A 21,169-nucleotide genomic window follows, 5' to 3' on the forward strand; every position below is an offset into this window, starting at 1 on the left:
TTCAAGGTATCTATTTTTTCTTCCCCTATCTGGTCTAGAAACACATAAGTGGACCACTCCCAGTGGATGATAGTGTGCCCTCTGAAGAGAGTGGTATCGAACTATCTGTAGGGGTCACCCGTGGCTAAGTAATGTCGTGACTATAGATCTTATTAGAACCATTATGGTTGGTGCGACCGTAGTCATAAATCATACCATGGTTTGGCTAGCCAGAAGTGGGCCTGAACAAATTGTCATATCTGTATCTAATCTAGTCATTCAACTTGGGCAATTAAATCTTTTTATCTGTATATGCCCTCAAAGGTGGAAGTTTCTAACGATTTCAGAAACATGACACAAAATATCTGAGCATTTCATGATTTATTTGATTTTATTTATTATTTGGCATAATGTATATTTGATCTTTTGTGCTAATGTGCCATTTTCATATTCAAACAAATGGTTTTCATAATGGTGAGATAGGTAAACAAGGAAGCTATATAGTAAGATAAAATAATAAACTTTTGAAATCTTACGAGGTTAATTCAATATTATTTTCCTTACTGAGCACATGGAACTCACTCTTTCCATCCCCCTAGATGAGGAAGAAAATGAGGAACCACAGGCAGACCTACCCTTGGAAGTCTATGAGAATCCTGTAGATCCACATGTCTGAGTACATATCTATTTTCGCACTCTGATGAATTCTAGTAGCATAGTTAAAGAAGTGACTCTTATGTTTTGTACTTTGTAGCTATTTCTGACCTCAGTGATATATGTATTTTGAACAATATATATGCTTCTGTAAGCGATTTGTTAAGGTTTTGATTCGACTACATAAATATTATTATGCACTCGTTATTCTGTATCTGTATTTGGCACCCATTTACCTTAATTGGCACCTGGGATGTTATACTACCTCACTTAAATTCGGGTCTTGCCGGATCTTTTCATGAAGATTTAGGAAGCTTAGGCTACTGACCCTCAAATAACTCAAAACCTTAATAAGTTAGTTTCTCACGAGTTTCCTAATTTCAGGCTTACAGACGACGGTCTGTGTCGATTTTGAGATCGTATTTGGGTTACTGCTGCAATCAAAATAGATGTTCTAAAGGTAACTCATGCCTCTAAGTTTTCTATTCAACTCAAAAGTACCAAGATGTACCGAGAATTGCAGCGCTAATACTGGTGGCCTAGAATGAAGAAAGATATTATTGACTATGTCTTCAGTGCCTTACTTGTTAGTGAGTTAAAGCCGAGCATCAGAGACTTGTTAGTTTATTATAAGGCCTCCTTATTTTAGAATGGAAGTGGGAACATGTGACCATAAACTTCGTCACCAGTTTGCCAAGAACCAACTCCACTCACAATGCAATTTGGGTCATTGATGATAGGTTGACCAAGACCTCCCATTTTCTATCTATCATAAGAACTGACTCCACCATCAAGTTAGCCCGTCTGTACATCGAGGAGATTGTTCGACTTCACAGTGTTCCCTCTTCTATTGTTTCAAACAGAGACTCTTGATTCACCTCCCATTTCTAGGACTATCTTAAGGAAGCCTTTGGTTTGGGATTATACTTCAGTATAGCCAATCACCTATAAACTGATGGCCAGTCTGAACGTACCATCCAGAAACTAGAGAATATATTATGCGCTTGTGTTCTCGACTTTGGTGATAATTGGTATGAGTATCTCTCTTTATGTGAATTTATTTATAATAATAGTTATCATTGCATTGACATGGCTCCATATGAAGCCCTAAATGGTAGGCTTTATCGTTCCCCAACTTGCTGCAACGAGGTTAGAAACTGTCACTTGGGACCAAACTACATTCAGGAAATCATTGAGAAAGTCACCATTGCTCAGAGTCATCATAAAAGCTACACTAACAGCTATAGGAGACCATTGGAGTTTTCTGTTGGCGATCATGTCTTCCTCAATATCTTTCCTTACAAAGGTAAAATGCGATTTAGTAAGAAGAGTAAGTTGAGCCCTCGATTTATGGGACCTTTTATTATCATGGAGTATATCAGACCTGTGGCGTACTGTCTTGTTCTACCTCTAGAATTCACGGGTTTGCATGATGTTTTTCACATCTCTATGCTTAAAAAGTACCACCCTGACCCTTCTAACATTATCCCACAACAAGAAATGCAGGTCCAAGTAAACATGACTTAGGAGGAATTTCCAACTGTGATCCTTGATTGGATCGATAAAGTCTTGCACAACAAGAGAATTCATATGGTTAAGGTGCAGTGGTAGCACCACACTCCTGAAGAGTCGACGTGGGAACCGGAAAAAAAATATGAGAGAAATTTCCACACTTATTTATAACAAATTTGGAGGACCAAATTTTTAAAGGTGGGGGAAATGTAACACCATAAAACCTTCACACTTAATTTTTATGTAAAACCTCTATTTATTCGGGTGCTAAGATCATTAACTCTTTAAATTTATGCTTATAATTTTCGCATGAAATTGGGTTTAAAATTAAAATTATTTTGCATACTTATTATTATAATTGCTTATTTTCATTAATTTTTAAATTTAAGGAAAAACAATAGAGAAATTCTATAAAAAAAGCTGGGGGAAGTTATTCCCCGCCTGTGCGGGCCCCGTAGGCTGTACACACGCTCGTGCGCACTGCTTGTCGGATGTGTGCCTGTGCGCACCTCCCATTTGTGCAAGGCTCTAGGTGCATAGTCTACACGCGTGACAAGTTTGGGTCATGTGTGCTGCCCCTTGGGGTGCGTGTGCTACCGTTCGGCTTACGCGCCACCTCTGTTTGGGAGGCGTGCGCCGTCCCTCAGCCAGCATGCTTTTTATCTTCATGCCACCATCACATCATCTTATCAGCAGTCCATCAGTCATGTCCGTTAGTTGTCGCGTCGCATCGGTCACTTTTTTCCTCCCTCTCTCCTCATGGATTTGCGCTAGTTGGCAAAAATCCAAGGATTTTCTTTTTCTATAAATAGGGACCTTTCCCACCACTCTTTCATCACTTCATCTTCATTTTTCATTCACAAAAGCAATACTAGAGAGAGAGAAAAGAAAAGAAGAGAAGGAATAGCGGTGTAGGAAAGACTTCAAGCTTTTGGTAAGGAAACTTGGTATTTATTTGTACGTTCTAAGGAATATTTTTAGACTAATAAATAAAATATTGCATGAATATAACATGGCTTGTTACATGTTCGATTATTGCAATGGCTTTAGTATATTTACGCATATATTCCATGATATTACATGCTTTATATCATACTAAACAAGTAAATAAGTAAACAAAATGAACATGATGGCATGATAAGAGATGATGCAACAAGCTTGATGTTATTTGACAAAAATGAGAAATCAATATTGATGTTTCATGCATGGTTTCTAAATTAATATGATTCCTTAGACTTTTTATCTCTAAAGGGTTCTGTTTGTTCCCCAATCTAGTATGAAAAGACGTGAGAGGACAGCTCCTGTAGCACCCCCTATCACTGTGTTAAAATGATTTAGAAACTCTGTTCATTCGAGTGTTTGGCCGCCTTAAATTTAAATGAACTTACTTTATTCTTTAGATCTGTGATTTTAATCTATTTTTATTTTTAATATTTTATTTATTTCATTAATTTTATTATTATTTTATTTTAAAAGAAAAATTTAGAAAAAAATCGAAAAACGGTGAAACGGGAGAAAACCTACTTACGAAAAAAATATCGCGAGAAAACGGTTGCCCGAATCAGTGCTAGGCACTATGTGCATGCACATGTAAGCATAATGGTCATGGGGCGTGCGCCTAGTGCATACGACCCATCTGCATGCCAGCGGGCACGGGATGTGCGCACAGCACACATGTCCCTTCTCCACGCATGCCTACACAGGACGCGCGCACAGCGTGCTCGTCCCTTCCGCGGGCACGGTGTCGAGTAAGGACTTGTTCGCGCGTCCTCATGCACAAGCGAGCCGTTTGCGCATCACTTTGCACATGCACTGGTACAGCACACTGGGCATGCGCCGTCCACATAGCAAGCCTGCGTAAATAGGCCCTGTGCACTTGGGGCCTCTACGCATGTAGGCTAGCCCATGCTCGCACAGTAGCAAGCTTGTGCACCTACATTGGGCTCTGCCACCTCAGGCAGGGACCGCTGCGGCCTTGGGCAGTACGCCGCCACCATCGGTGGACGAAAATTTCCTCCCTAATTTTTTGTGCCAATAATCTTTTTCTCCTCTCTCTTCATCGAATTTTGCCACTTGTTGCGAATCTAACAATTCTGAAATTTTATAAATTTCCCCCTTCCTTTCCTCTCCAAACTTCCATTTTTCAAGGTTTAGAGAGAGATAGTAAACTAGCGAGAGAAGAAGAGAAAGAAAGAAAAATGGTGAATAAGAAATCATCAAGGTTTCGGTAAGGAATCTAGTATTACTTTCGACATCTTACGGAGTATTTTTAGATAAGCAAATTTAATATGATTGTTATTTTTCCTGTACTGTATGCCTCTATGTTCAAATGAGTCAAATTGTTCTAGTTTTCAAGCATGCTATATGAATTATAGACACTTGATGAATTTTTATGTAATAAATGTAGTATGTAGTCCGTAATAATAAGAGTAAAAAGAAAAGAAAAAGAGAAAAGTAGAATGAAACATGTACAGTCTGAAGTGTATCTGTATGGACATGCATATTGCATCAAGTGTCTCGTTAAGCTTTTTATCTTTGAGGGGTATCGGTTCCCCTTGCCCTTTGGGGTATCTCTTTCCCCCTCTTCTATCTAGTCTGAAAATATATAAGAGAACCGCTCCCAGTGGATGACGGCGTGCCCTCTGACGAGAGTGGTATCACACTATCTGTAGGGGTCACACATGGCTAAGTAATGTCGTGACTATAGATATATATTAGGACCATTATGGTTGGTGCGGCCGTGGTCATAGATCGCACCATGGTTTGGCCAGCCGGAAGTGGGCCTAAGCAAATTACCGTATCTATATCTGATCTGGTCATTCCATTTGGAGAGTTGGAGATATGTATCTGCCCTCAGAGATGGAAGTTTGTAACGACTTTGCTAAGCATGATACGAAAAATTTGTGCATTTTATGATTTATTTGATTTTCTCTATTATCTGACATGATGTATATTTGATCTTTTGTGCTAACGTGCCATTTTCGTATTTAAACAAATGATTTTCATAATGGTGAGATAGGTAAACAAGGAAGCTAAATAGTAAGATAAAATAATAAACTTTTGAAATCTTACGATATTAATTTAATATTGTTTTCCTTACTGAGCACATGTAACTCACTCTTTCCATGTCCCCCTAGATGAGAAAGAAAATGAGGAACCACGAGCAGACCTACCATTGGACGTCTATGAGGATCCCGTGGATCCACAAGTCTAAGTGCATAACTATTCCCACACTCTGATGAATTTAATAGCATAGTGAAAGAAGTGGCCCTTATTTTTTGTACTTTGTAGCCACTTCTGGCCTAAGTTTATGTATGTATTTGGAACATTATGTATATTTGTATGGGATTTGTTATGGTTTGATTCTAATCCATAAATTTTATCATGTAGTCGTTATTTTGAATCTGTATCTGATACCCATTTGCCTTAATTAGCACTTGGGATGTCACAGAAACAATCCAAGAGAAAATATAAGAGAAAATCTAAGGAAAAAAAGTTTAAGAAATAATCCAACATTATCCACAAGAAAATTAAGGATGGGAATTTGGGTAAGAATCTTTTGGTTGAATTCACCTTGTATTCTTATTGCTTCTTTGAAGTAGAATTCTTATGCATGTAGTTTATTACTTTAGTTGAAACTCTATTAAAAAAAAAAACTCTAGTTTGCCTTTAATTCAGTCACCAAAAGGAAGATAAGTTAGAAGTCTCCCTCGGGTAGGATTTTTGTGCGGGCAAGAATTTTTTTGCCTTTAGAGCTCTTCCTGCGAGTTCTTTTCTTTGTAGGATGCATTTTTTGTTCTCTTCTAGCACTATTCTTCTTAGCCACAAGTAGCTTTCTCCTTAGTATTGAATAATTAATCAAAATTCCAAAGAAGAATCTGTTTTGGGCATGGATTCTTAATGGTGCAGAGATATCTTGTATAGGCGAGTCTCTTTCTTCCCTACTACTTCATCAAGAGTCGAGAGCTTAATTCAGGAGGAGAAAGGCCATCCCAGTGATGATGTGGAGAAAAGATGATTTAATCAAGAGAAAAATTGTGCCATCCCAAATGCTAATTAAGGCATGAGGGTGCCAGATACAAAAACAGATTATGAATGCATGATAAATAATTATATGTAGCAGAGTAAATTATTACAAATCTTTTACCAAAATATATGATTTCCAATTACACATGTGTAACTGAGGCTAGAAGTGACAACAAAATATAAAATATCAAAATACAAAAAGGGCCACTTCTATCATTATGTGAATGGACTCATCAAAGTGCGGGACAAGCCATGCACTCAAGGTTTGTGGATCCACGGGATCCTCATAGAATTCAAGGGGTAGGTCAGCGATCGGTTCCTCACTATCTTCCTTATCTGGGGGGCATGAAAAGAGTGAGTTCTATATGCTCTGTAAGGAAAACAGTATTTAAATAACATTGTAAGATTTTAAAAGTGAATAATTATATCATCAACACTTACTATCACGGGTCATGTCAGGGTCCTTTCTTACTTTATGAATACAGTTTATTTATTAAAGAAAACACCAGATTCATCATGTCATAGTCACATCAATCAATCAATTATGCTGATAATAGAGAAAATCAAATAAATCATGAAATGCTTAGAGTTTCGTGTCATGCTTCGCGAAGTCGTTCCGACGTCTATCTACTGAGGGCATATATGGATTTTTGACTACTAATGTGGAATGACCATATCATATATACATAACGGCAATTTTCCCATGGTACATTTTTGGCTTGCCAAACTATGACACGATCTATGACCACAGTCGTGTCAACTACAGTTATGCTATTAGATAGTCTATAGTCACAGTAGTACTTAGCCAAAGGTGACCTCTCATAGATAATTCGCATCTCCACTCTCGTCAGAGGGTACGTCTTCATCCACAGGGAGCAGTCCTCTCACATCTTTCAAGACCAGATGGAGGAGGAAGACACAGAAACTCCTTAGAGATAAAAAGCCTAACAAGAAACTTGATGCATTATGCATGTCAATATAGATACATATTTTTCATACCATTTCATGCTTAATCTCCTTTTCGTATTTTAGAAAATTATCACCAAATTCATGTAATTTAAATCACATGCAAATCACCAAGTGCCTATATAATCTTATAACATGTTTTATCAAGTAAAATTCACTTCATTTAAACAATTAAACATAAAACATACAAATCATAAATTTCAAGCATCATAGTTTTAATTTTTAGAAACGCTCCCTAAGATGTCCAAGAAAATACTAAATTTCTTATCGAAACCTTGAAGTTTTCCTACACCTTTCTTCTTCTTCTCCTCTCCTTCTCTCTGTAGATCACTTTCTTTCTCTCTGAGCTCTTGGAGAATGGAAGAATGAAATTGAAGGAGGGGTCCCTATTTATAGAGAATGGGGACTATCATATTTGCGCCAAGCGGTGAAATATGGGGAAGAGAGAGAAAGTTGAGTGGAAAAAGAGTGATGTGATGCAACAAGATGGCGGCATAAAAAATAAGGAAGAACCTCCCAACTGGGGGTGGCACACTGCCCAAGGTAGCACACGGTGCTCAAGGGGTAGTGGCACATTGCCCGAGGTAGTAGTGTGCCTCCCCATGTTTGTCGCGCACTGCAGACCTAGCCTGCAAGCATGCCGACCTATCCTACCACACGCAGGTCCATGCGCATAGGCTTACCGCGCAAGCTTATTGCACGGACAACGCGCGTATATGGCTTATGGTGTTGCACTAGTCTGCCCGCTCAGATTTGTCTGTCTACCGCGATAGGACGCACGCGTAGACTGGCCTCACACCCTGCACAGACGAGACATGCGCACAGTGCACACGTCTTATGTTAGCCACCTGTACGCACACACTCGTGGCGTGTAATGCCTGCACAGGTGGGTTTTTTTTGCAGGCATTTTCCCACGGGATTCTGCCCCTTTTTTTTTGTCTCTTCTCCTGAAAAATTATTTTTGAACAAATATAACAAAAATAATAAAATTGAAAAAAATATCAAAATTATAAAATACAATTTTTCAAAATAAAATTAAAGCTACGAATTTAAATTTATGAGATACGACATAAAAATTAAGAGGTAATTTAAAGTGTTCAAGCGGCCTTAGGGCCCGAATAAATATGGGTTCCAAATAAAAATCTAGCACAAAGGTTAGTGGGGTGTTACAAAAATAAAGCCCCCAAAGAAAGAAAAAGTGACACCATCAGAGAAGAAAACAATAATGCCACAGGATAAAGAGAACATGATGACCCCTTGTTGGAAGAAAGAAAAGAGACCATCTAATCCTAACATTTCTTTCTCTAGTGGTGTTATTTCTTTCTTATAAAAAATAGAGTTGGTCAAATAATTACATGAGAATGTCCCAATTGGAGAAAAAATCATTTTGAAGAAGGGGCATTGATGTGAGAAAAGAAGGGGAGGACAACTCACACTAAAATCCCACGGAAAAGATGATTATAACCAAACAGTGACAAAAGTCCTTCTAATCATCGACTCTTGAGTATTTCACATGAGGGGGTCATCTACGCTTGCTGGAAAAGTCATAACTTGACACTCATCTCTTTTAAGGCACATTAATCATATAAATAATAAGGGTTCTAAAGATTTTGGACACTTGATTATTCATTCTTACACAATCGAACACAACTCTCCTCATGAATCTGTTTCAACTTCAACAAAATCTCATAAGAATTCAAGAACCCTTATCTTACCAAGTAAGAAAAGGTTTCAAGAGATTTATATCATTAAAATTGATATTCTTTATCAATTTAAAGTCGTTGTCACAACAAAAGAAGAAGAACCCTATTATTACAAACCATTGCTAGGATTACACTCTTATTCATCGCATGGTAGAAAATCCAAGATTTTCTTTTAGATCTTCTCTTAGATTTTTTTCCTAGGTTTTCTCTTCAATTTTTTTCCTCGATTTTCTCCTAAATTTTCTCTTGAATTTGTTTCTAGATCTTCTCTTGGATTTTTTCCTAAATTTTCCCATAGATTTTCTCCTTGATTTTCTCATGGAAGAGGAATTGTTTTATGCTTTAATTTGGAACCTTTTAAAGCATCTTCAACTCAACCTCTATAACAAAAATTGATTAAATATTAAAGACCAAATCCAAGTCAAATAAACCATGGAGAATTCAGCCACAACACCACCCCTTATCAAGAGAGAATATTTTTAATTCCACTTGGTTTATGTGTTTAGGGTTTACTTATAGGTAATTAGAATTATTCTTAGATTTTACTTTTTGAGTTCAAGTAGAACTAGTTCTGCTGAATGCCTATATAAAGGCCTCATCATTAGGTTGTCATACATCACTTTAAAATTAATCAAATTCAAGGATTATTTTACTTTTAGTACGCTGATTGTGCATGCTCTTTAGGGAGGTTCTTCAACTTTCTCGTTGAGCTAGGAATTATATCTACTTATAGAGGTAAGCTCATAATGGCTTTTCAATTCAAGATTTCTTAATTCCCAGTTACCTTAGTTTTTCTTCATATTGTTGATTGTACGTTAAATAAGGAGGGTTTACTTATAGGTTTAAGTTTATGCATGTTGATGTTATACATGAGGTTTTAGATTGCATTGTTGATTCTGAGTTCTACATTATTTGTGCTTCTAGCTTTAAGGCCTTCTAAATTTAGCCCAATACTTCTTTCTTTATTGATCCATCTTTCAATATAAACTTGAAAATCTTTCTTGATTTTATTGGCCAATGATCTTGTCCTTGCTCTACTTGATGTAATGGTACTCCATCCATTTAACCATCAACACCTTGAACTAGATCTATCTTAGACTTCTCTCTATGTTGACTTTGCCCAACTTTAATTTAGTTTTGATTTGCATTTATTTGGAACTTGCTGTAAGGATCTCCCTTTGAATGGACCTCACCAACCTTTATCATTCATAAGGCCTAAATTGTGACCTCTTAAGCTCATGAGGCCGTGAGCTCCATCTTGAGTTGTGATGGGCGTCAAATCCAACAAAAATAAATTCCTAATTAACCAAGAAAACAATATTGCAGTAGAGGTAAGAAGGGTCGAATCCATAGAGAATTGGAAACTAGTTTTTTTCCTTGACCAATGAATAAAAAGCAAATAAAAAGGGGGTTTTTATATATTCAACATCAATGTAAAATATGAAATAAGAAATAAGCAAAGTAATTTAAACCAAACTCTTGGCTGTAAGTTATAACTAAATAAATTATGAGAAGGATTCCTAGTCGACGAAATAGCTAGCTCTAGTAACATAGTTGCTCATAGATGAAAGGATTCATTTCACCCAAAATATGGCAAATTAGTCATAGTTGTTGAAAATATTTTGACAACCAATCCTTCCTCATTCTTAAACCAACCAAGGAACATTTGTTAGTTGGTTCTTTGCTGCCAAGTAGTCCTAGGAATGTCAACAGGATTTAGCTTGTTAATGGCTTTGAGAGCTAGACGGACTTGATTCAAGTTGCTGGATTCATCCGCGTGAACTGGTCAACTAGATGACTTACCTCCTTAGTGCAGCACTAATCATTACTACGTGCTGAAATTACTCAAACAATTATGGATTTGATTAGTTTGCATACTTACTTGCTATTTTTTTTCTCGTATGATAGGCCCTGTTCAAACGAATTTACAACATCAAATATATATAGGTGTAGGATGTAAATAAATACCATATCTAAAATAAAACTCAAATTAATTTGATTAGATTTTACAAATATGTTGCTGGATTTTACAAGATCTATCAACTAGGAAAAAGAAATAAACTAGCCACTCATGGTAGATTGTACTACAAAATAATTTTTTTTAATGATCAAAAAGAAGGAAGAAAATGAAAAACGAGTGTGGAATATGTCGTTGAAGCTCTGTGTGGCATCAGGAAGAAGAATGATGATCAACCTGTTTGGCAACCGCCATTTTATAGAAAAGGGGCTAGGATTTTTTTTTCTTTTATTGATTTGGATCTTTTTTCTTGATTTTTGGCTTATCCCAAGCTTTCCAGAATTATTTTCCTTGATTTTCATCCTTGGGTCTTGGTTGAAATGATATCTTTTTTCATATTTAAAAAGTGCACATTTTAATTTAAATTTGCTACTGTGCATGACTCTTAGCCTTGCTCAAAGCTAAGTTGTCTGTCTGATGGACACAAGCCTTGCTTAAGGCTTGTTTCTACGCTAATGACTCTTTTCACGAACTCTTCCTTTTTTCTCATCTTGTCCTGATATCCTATCCTGCAACAAAACATAGAAAATAACTCGAATTAGATAGCATACTATCAAGTTTAACAACCCAAAAGTGGGTGATAATAATGTCATTTTTAGGCACTATCAAACTTCCCACTCTGATCTTGTGTTTGCCCCCAAGCACTACAAAGTACAAGTCTCTAACTCTCAACCCTTCACTTTTAACCCATTTATTCCCTATCATTCCATCATAATTTGCCTGTTACATCTCAATCATCAAGTTGTAAAAATAACCATTAACTAGTAGTCTGCAGGATAGATATCAGAGAACCACACCTATAAATAACTACTTTGACTAATATCCAAACACGACATGAGAGAAAATTATAAATTTTTAAATATGAAAATTTAGAAAAAAATTAGAAAATGATGATTTGAGAAGAAAATTCGTCGGGAAAATTTCGCGAGGAGTCTAGTTGCTCACAGAGTGGCCACGGGATGTGCGCACGCACACACTTGTGGGACATGCACACAACGCACACGTCTCAACCACGCGTAAGGCATGGGGTTAGAACCTGCGTGCATCTTGTCTCGCGCAGACGGGCCATTCGCACGTCACATTGCTCACAGATAGACGCTGCACACTGTGCGCACGCCATCTGCACAGTAAGCCTGCGCGGATAGGCCCTGTGCGCACAGCGCCAAGCACGCCTAGGCCCTGCACGCACGACAGGAGGCCGTGGCACTTGCGGTGTGCCATTGCCTTACACGGTGCACTGCCACCGCCGGTGGAGGAGGCCCTCCTCCCTTATTTTTTCTTTCGAGCATCTTTTTCTCCTCTCTCTTCACTGAATTTTGCCACTTGGTGCGAATTTGACAATTTCAAAACTCTATAAATTGTCCTCGTCCTTCCCTTCCTCTCCACACTCCCATTCTTCCATTTTTTAAAGGTTTAGAGATAAAGAGAGAAATAGTAGTCTAGTGAGAAAAGAAGAGAAAGAAAGGAGAACAGTGAAGGAGAAAACATCAAGGTTTCGGTAAGAAATCTAAAATTTCTTTCGACGTCTTAAGGAGTATTTTTAGCTAAACCAAATTAATATGATCATTATTTTACTTGTTTTGTATGCCTCTATGTTTAGTTAAATCAAATTGTTCTTGTTTTCAAGCATGCTATGTGAATTACAGATACTTGATTAATTTGCATGTAATAAATATAATATGTAATTGGTAACAGTAAAAAGTATAAAAGAAAAGAAAAAGAAAAAAGTGGAATAAAGCATGTGTGGTCCGAAATGTATATGTATTGACATATATATTGCATTAAGTGAGTCGTTAGGCTTTTTATCTCTGAGGGGTATTTGTTCCCCTTGCCCTTCGTGGTATCTTTTTCTCCCTCTCCTATCTAGTCTTGAAAGACATAAGAGCACCGCTCCTAGTGGATGACGACGTACCCTCTGACGAGAGTGGTATCATACTATCTGTAGGGGTCACCTGTGGCTAAGTAATGTCGTTACCGTAGATATCTGTTAGGGGTATTATAGCTGGTACTACCGTGGTCATAGATCGTACCATAGTTTGGCCAACCGAAAATGGGCATGAACAAATTGTCGTATTTGTATCTGATCTGGTCATTCTACTTGGGTAGTTAGAAATCTGTATCTACCCTCAGAGATGAAAGTTGTAACGACTTCACGAAACATGACACAAAAATATATGCATTTCATGATTTATTTGATTTTCTGTATTAATGTATCATTTTCTTAACAAATAAATAGTTTTCCATAATGTGAGATAGGTAAACGAGGAAGTAAATTGTAAGATAGAATAATTAAATTTTAAAATCTTATGATATTAATTTAATATTGTATTCCTTACTCAGCATATGGAACTCATTCTTTCCATGCCCCTCCCCCTCCCCGATAAGGAAGAAAGTTAGGAACTGCAGGCTGACCTACACTTGGAAGTCTATGAGGATCCTGCGGATCCACAAGTCTGAGTGCATGATTGTTCCCGCACTCTGATGAATCTAATAACATAATGAAAGAAGTGGCCCTTATGTTTTGTTTTGTATTTTGCAGCCACTTCTAGCATCAATATATGTATGTATTGGAACTCATATATTTTTTGTAAGGGATTTATAATGATTTTGTTCCGCTGGATAAATTTTATCATGTACTTGTTATTCTGAATCTGTATCTAACACCCATTTGCCTTAATTAGCACTTGGGATGTCACACGATTACTCAGTTAACATCGATTTCAAGTACTGTGAGTGCGTTTTATGCTCCATCTCACCCATCACATGCTAGTCAATTTGTTCTATTCATCTAAACCTTAGGTTTGTTTTTATTCTTTAGTCCTAGACATGAACCATATAATTATAAGCACACAAATCTAGACAATTTATAGTAGGGTCTTTTATAAGTACTGACATTCACCCAAAAATGGGAGAAAATTAAATTATTGAATAGACAATCCTCACACAAGTCATGTTTAAAATACACAATCAAATATAAGTATATAAGGTGTGAAAAGATGAAAAACAAGCTATAATTCCTAGGAGATGGTGATAAGTACAATTCAATTTTTGTAATATGCCATTTGAGTTGCTTAAAAATAATAAAGATAGTTGTGAAGATTGGAACAAAAATTGTTAGAGGTGTAGTTGGTGTGGCAAAAATTAGGCAAGGTCTAAATACCTAGAATGAGATGCTAAAAAGAAAAAGGAAGAATAGCTACTTAAGACATAAAATACAGAATATGTGTGATGTGGGTAAGGCTAAGGATGTGTGGCAGCATGTATTCATAACCTAATGCAAGTGCTAACCACTCCCACACACTTAATGGACACATTATCCTCAATGTAATGTAAGATAAGTAGTATGCAGTGTAGAAAACATAAAAGAAATAAATAAGAAAACAATAGTACAAAAAAAAATGAAAATGAAAGGAAAAAGAGAAGGGAAAGAAGACTCCATTGATGGTCATCAGTTTTGTGGGCGTGTTGATGTGCGCTCGGTTTGGGTGAGCAACTGCGTTAAGGAAAGAGGGGGTGGCGCCGCTAAAAGTAATTAATAGGGGTGTTAGGGTTTTTGGTTTTGGTTTTGAAAGGTTAAAATGGGTTTTAGTTATATAAGCCTTGGGCAAGGCTTATGTGTGGAATGACACGCGGTCATGCCTCCCATGTATACGGCCATGCTTCCCTTGCAAAAATGTCTAGATGATAACGCACGGTCATGCATTATGGGTAAGGAATGTGTATTAATGTCACACGGCCATGCTTCCTACACTAGAAGTAATCGATTGATAGCACACAAACATGGTTTATGAGCTCGCACTAGCCTTGGGCAAGGCTTGTTCGACCGTTCCAAAGTTGGCTTCCTTTTTAGTTCTATCACCTGAATTCCCTATTCTTATACTCTATCACCATAAAACTCATGTTAACTTAGAGAAAAATATTGTAAATAAATTAAAATCACTAATGTTAATAAATTCGAAAGAAAAGAAAGAAAGAGAAAAATAAATGGATTGCCTCCCATTAAGCGCCCTTATTTAATGGCCTAGGCCAGGCATTATTAATTTTTAAGCACTCTATTCAATTTTTCTTCTTCTAGCTTGGTTAGTTCGTTAGAACTTATCATTAGAAGTGTCTCCTAGCCTCCCAAGAACACATATTTCGAATGTTCATGCGGCGGGTTGGGCTCCAATTTTGGTTCCTACAAAATAGAAGGTAGAAGTTTTGTGTCATAAATAAGAAAGTGAACACACGATGCATTGTCTTTTTAAGGTTTAAGTGCCACCAAATTGAACATCATATTTTGTGGATTTTCTTTAGCAATAAGATCCTTTTCAAAAAAATTTTAAATTGTCCATATCAAAATCATTAGAAAGCACAATGTTCAACTTATCATCATGTCTTGGATCAAAATATTTTTTACTTAGAGGATCTATAGTATCAACACCATACACACAAGACACATCACTAGGATACTTCATATCATCATAAACACTTTTTACAATTTCTCCATCAAATTCCATAATGAGTGTACCATCCTACACATCTATGTTTTTTTTAGTTGTACTAAGGAAAGGTCTTCCTAGCAAAATATCATAGATATTAGATGATTTATCATCCTCTATATGCAACTCATAAAAATTAGCAGGAAAAATGACATTATCAACTTTGATAAGCACATCCTCTAGAACTCCATCAGGATAAACAACTAATCTATCGGCTAGCTGAATTATAACATTCATTTCTTTTTATGGACTAGCTTTTAATTTTGGGTAAATAGACAATGGCATAATATTTATTGATGTTCCTAAATCACACATGGCTTTCTTTATGCCCAAAGTGCCTATCTTACAAGAAATAAGAAACACATCTTTGTCCTTGCATTTGAGGGGTAGTTTCCTATGAATATAGCTTAAACATTCTCCCCCCCCCCCCACACTTACCTTTTCATTGCAATTCAACATTTTCTTGTTGGTGCACAGCTCCTTTAAAAACTTGACATATCGACATACTTATTTAATTGCATTGAGTAAAAGAATGTTTACCTTATCCTTGCATAAAGTTTCTAGGATCTCTTTCTCTTCTTTTTCCTTCCTTAATTGTGCGAATATTTGTAGAAATGGAGGGATTTTAAATTGTGCTAGCTAATCAGAATTTGGGTTTATTTTATGTGTCTTGCCATCAACTACGACTTTTAGTTCTGTTCTTTTCGGTAAGCCTTGCCCAAGGCTGAAAGTTTCCAGTAGTTCCTTACCACTTCTCAATGTGATAGCACATATATTTTGCCTTGGATTGACCTCAGTTTGAGAAGGTACTTTGCTAGATGCTACTAATTGGCTCACTTACGTCTCAAAATTCTGAATGTTTTCTCTTATCTACTGTTGAAATTGTTTAGTGTTATTAACAAGTAATTTAACAATTTCTTCAAGAGATATAACTTATTTTGGAGTAGCTGGTTGTTGTTCCCGAGGATGTCCACAGAATTTAACTTATTAAAGGCCTTGAGAGCTAGAAGGACCTGATTCAAGTTACCGGATTTATTCGCGTGAACTGGTCAGCTAGATGACTTACCTCCTCAGTGCAGTATTGATCATTAATAGATGCCAGAATCACTCTAACAATTACGGATTTGAGGAGTTCGGCTAGCTACTTGCGATTTCTCTTCTCGTATGACGTGCCTTGTTCAAATAAATTCAAAACAACAAATATATAAAGGTGCAGGATGTAAATAAATATCATATTTGAAATAAAACTCAAATTAATTTGATTAGATATCACAAATAAATTATTGGAGTTTGTTAGATCTAACAAATAGGAAAAAGAAATAAACTAGCCACTCATGGTGGATTTCAATACAAAAGAGTCTTTTTTTATGATTAAAGAGAAGGAAGGAGTCGAAAAGAGGGTGTAGAATTTGCCGTTGAAGTTTTATGCGGCGTCGGGAAGAATAATGATGATCAACATGCTTGGCCACCACTATTTTTATAGAAAGGGGCTAAGGTTTTTCCTTGTGTTGATTAGGATCATTTTCCTTAATTTTTGGCTTATCTAAGCGTTCTGAAAATATTTTTTTCTCGATTTTCAGTCCCAAATCTTTGCTGGAATGATATCTTTTTCATATTTCAAAAACTCAAGTTTCAATTTAAATCTGTTATTGTGCGTGACTCTTACTATTGTCCAAAGCTAAGTTTTCTGTCTGTTGGACCCAAGCCTTGTACAAGGCTTGTTTTTTAATTGATTACACTTTTCACGAACTCTTTCTCTTTTTATATTATTTTTTCTCGTTTCGTCCTTATATCATGTCCTGTGATAAAACATAAAAACTAGTTCGGATTAGATAGCATACAATGAAATTTAACAACCCAAAAGTGTGTGATAATAATGTAATTTTTAGGCACTATCAAGATGTTCCTTGCTCTCCCTTAATATGGTCGAGACCTTTTAAGCTCACATAGTGTAGTAGGCAGGTATGTGCTATCGTATACCTTTATTTAATAAAATTTTTTAATTATATAATTTGTTTACTGGTAAATATATTCTTTAATTTAAATAAAGAGAAATTAAAATAAATTAAAATTTTAATTAAAATTTTTTGGATGCGAAAAAAAATTGAACCTATAAAAATTTTAATAAAAGAAATATTCTGAAGTAAATTTTTATAGATGTGGGTACGAATAAATAAACACATGTATAAATTCATTTAGTTTTTATAGATGTAGGTATGTATAAGTAAACATATGCAGAATACATAAATGAATAAATATATATTTATAAATATATAAACATAGGAATAAATATATAGATGTATTTATGTGTGTATATGTATATAATTATATATGCATAATATAAATATAAACCAAACACCTACTAACACTACAATTGTGGCCATAACCGAGCCACATGGGGGGTTGTTGTGAGGACTAACCAGGTGTCGAAAAAAATTCGGCCTTTCGTGCCAGCCTTGGTCGGCCACCGAAAGCACCAACGGCTATGATGTCGCACATGTGTTTGGACAGTCAGATGATAGGCCAAATTCAGTTAAAAGCTTCCTTCTCTTCACAATTTTGTCTTCATCTTCTTTAAACCCAAAATTCCAGTTAAACAAGTGAGTGAGCGGGGAGGTTGAGAGCAAAAAACAATAAAGAGAGAGAGAGAGAGAATGACACACCAGAATAGAGTATACGTTTTGTGTGCGTAACAGAGGGGGGATACTTCTTCTCGCCGAGGTAAGTTATTTCTTCTTCTTCTTCTGAATTGTGTTATTTATCTCTTTAATGTTTTACGATCACTTCTACACAAAAATCCAGCTCTCAAATTGTAGCAGGAAGCTCCAAAACCCAAAATCGTTGCTGCTGCACCTGAACGACACCTCTATTAAGATAAGCATCTGTTCTTCATCCAATTTCACTTCTGTTTTGTGTTTCCTTTCAAAAATTCATAGTCAATCATGAAGATAATGTGTTAGGAGTGTTAGGATTTTATTTCCAAAACTAAAACAACTTTTCAACTCAAAATCATCTTTCTGCTCTGCAAGCACAACTATTGTGAGTTTCAAAGAAGAATTCTTGAATTTTTAGCATATTCTTTGTGCGATGTAGCTTCCCGTCTCGTGCGATTAATGGGTAAGATGGGTAGAAATCTTGTTGATGCATGATTTGAGATATTTAGATACATTTGACGATTAAACTGCTTAAATTAATTTGGTGATGTTGCATATGTTAAGCTAATGTGTGTGTGTCTCATGAAATGTGATTTTTACAAATTAGGATGATATTTTTGATGCATGAATGAAAAGAGTGAATGGGTGTTGGTGATTGATGCTTAGAAAACAAAGAAAGTAGAAAATAATTTTCAAGGAATTTGAACCGAATGGTTCTGTCACAAGCATGCGGGACCAAGGTGCTGTTGCTGCAGGGCGTGTGCTATCCTGCAGCTTGCGAGCATGCGTGGGACATTGATGGACACCGATAACAGTTTGGAAATTACCCTTAGACACGGGCAAAGTAAAAAGAAAAAGGAAATTTTTAAAATTTGGGATTATGGAAATTATTTGAGATAAAATGGGCTAATTAGTAAGGATAAAAACTATACTTAATAAATAGTTAAATTCTCTTAGTAATATCAGGATTTAAATATAAAATAAGAAAATTCACAAGTCATAAAATAAATTAAAATATTCAGAAGAATTAAGATTTTAATTTTCTAAACTTATAATAAAATTTATGAATTCAGAGAAAGATAATAAAGTCTAAGAATTTAAGCAAATAAAATAAAAGTAAAAAATTTAAATCTACACCTGGTTTAAATTTGACACACTGTATTTCTTTCAAAGAGTATTTAGTTTGCTTATTTATTTAGGAGGCACTATGTTATGGGTACTAGTTTTGGTTCCTTAATGGGACATGTAGTTCATGTTCTGGGGCCCAAGAGCATGAATGATGGCGACATGGAGAGACATGAGAGAATTAAATTTGTATTTGTTATCTATGATTGTATGTTTGTAAATATTTGCATATTCACCCATAACTAGTTGGTATCCTGTTTGCCCTTTTTGAAAATAGGTATAGGCGGTTGTGCGCATAGCTTTATAATTAGTGTAATTTTAATTAAGATAATAACTGGTAATTAAAACTGTGCCAGAAAATGAGTTTGGTTCTGGGTGCATGAGTTGTGTAAACCCATCGAGTACAGTATTGAACGTGCTCATAACAATTTATATGAGATGAACATTTGAGTTGAATATGAATATTGGTTATGAGATTTGACTATGACATTTGATTTTATTTGTTAATTAAATTGAGAGATCCTATTTTTAAAGTATGCATCAATGAAGGTTTTGAAACATACATGTATTGTGTTATTTCATTCTATCTTACTGAGTATTAGAACTAACCTAAATTTAACCCCCCCCCCCCCCCCTTCCCCCCCAATGTAGATTTAGAGGAAAGTACTGGAGAGCCATGTTTAGATTCCTTTCGGGAAGTGTAATTTGGAACAGACTCTGTATTTTATTTTAGACTTGTGGCTAGTATTTTGTAACTAAGTTATTTCTTATTTTGTATTTTGAAATGTAGATAGCTAATTGGGCCTCAGTATATAGTCTTTTATAAACTTTATATGGATGTACAATTCTACTACAATGTAAATATTTTTATTATGTCTGCTCTGTTGCACGTTGGTTCCCTTATTTGGCATCGGGACGTCACACATAACCATGATTTTCTTTGTGGCCATGAACCCTTAAGTGTATGTAGCCATGATCCCTCATGTGATCATTAGCTTTTATGTTTCTATGAGTTTCTATGTGGCATATGATGATTTGTGCCACCTTGGTCTCTATCGATGTCTTTCTAATCATGTCTATAACTCATTGAAACCTTAAATAGTTTAAAGCAGTCCCTGAGCTTTGTTACCATCTTAGTAAATTCTTCTTAACAAAGGGATTCACAAGAGAAAAAGTAGATAACATATTATTCATTAAGATCAATATAGATGAAATTTTAATTGTTGAGAGAAGAGATTTTTTCAATCATATTAGTATATGTGTTGAAATGTTTTTGATGTATTAAGATATGTGATCCTCTGAATTACATCAAGTTATATGATGAAAATTCTCTTATCACGTCAAGACATGTGATGTATTGAGAAATGTAACCATTTAAACCACATCACATAATAGGTTGAAAGTGTGATTCTGCGAATCACATAAGATATTCTAATCACTTATATTATATTTGATGCACTTAATAAATAAAAGCTGAAATGATATTTTTGAAAAAATAATGATATTTTGGAATATAAATCATATAAAAATATTTTTTTTTGAATTCTTACTTTTAAGAATCTTGTTTGAGTTGGTGAAAAATGAATTTTGATTCCTTTATAAGATTCTCGATGTACTTTCTTGTTAACTTTCTTACACTTGGTTATCATTTTTAAATTCAAGAAAGTTGAGGAATATAACTAATAATTTATAAAGATTCTTGATTATTATATTTTTAATAATACAAATCGAAAATAATTATGATAATATGTGTGATAGACAACTAGGAAGAATGTCTAATATTTGATATTTGGTATTTGACAATTATGAACTTAAAAAGATGATATGTTTATAGATAACATATATATGAAATGGACGAATAAAAATATTTGTATTAATTGATTAATATTTCTTAATGTAAATAGTTGTTGGTAAATAATGAGTTAACTAAATTGATATATATTTCTCAAATGATGATTGATATTCGTTATGCAGAAAGAAAAATGAGTATATTTGGTCATTATACTTCATATAAATCTACACATCCAAGTGAGATGTCTATGGGATATCATT

At 35.4% G+C, this 21,169-nt stretch overlaps 1 protein-coding gene and 1 long non-coding RNA gene across 2 annotated transcripts; both read left to right on the forward strand.

The window, feature by feature from the left end:
* Nucleotides 1-1,722: 1,722 nt before the first annotated feature.
* LOC148253793 (uncharacterized) lies at nucleotides 1,723-2,160 on the forward strand. Its single transcript, XM_088220499.1, has one exon. It carries the CDS (start codon nucleotides 1,723-1,725, stop codon nucleotides 2,158-2,160), a length of 438 nt encoding a protein of 145 aa, XP_088076625.1.
* Nucleotides 2,161-17,724: 15,564 nt separating this feature from the next.
* LOC110813175 (uncharacterized) lies at nucleotides 17,725-19,994 on the forward strand. Its single transcript, XR_002539435.2, has 2 exons — nucleotides 17,725-18,059; nucleotides 18,141-19,994. It is a non-coding gene; the product is annotated as an uncharacterized LOC110813175 (long non-coding RNA).
* The last annotated feature ends 1,175 nt before the right edge of the window (nucleotides 19,995-21,169 follow it).

This window comes from Carica papaya, chromosome 5, assembly GCF_054855325.1.
Source record: "Carica papaya isolate Zhongbai chromosome 5, ASM5485532v1, whole genome shotgun sequence".
Taxonomy (NCBI): domain Eukaryota; kingdom Viridiplantae; phylum Streptophyta; class Magnoliopsida; order Brassicales; family Caricaceae; genus Carica; species Carica papaya.

What these genes read in the sequence shown, in the direction of transcription:
- LOC148253793 (XM_088220499.1), top strand. Translation starts at nt 1,723, where the DNA reads ATGGCTCCATATGAAGCCCTAAATGGTAGGCTTTATCGTTCCCCAACT.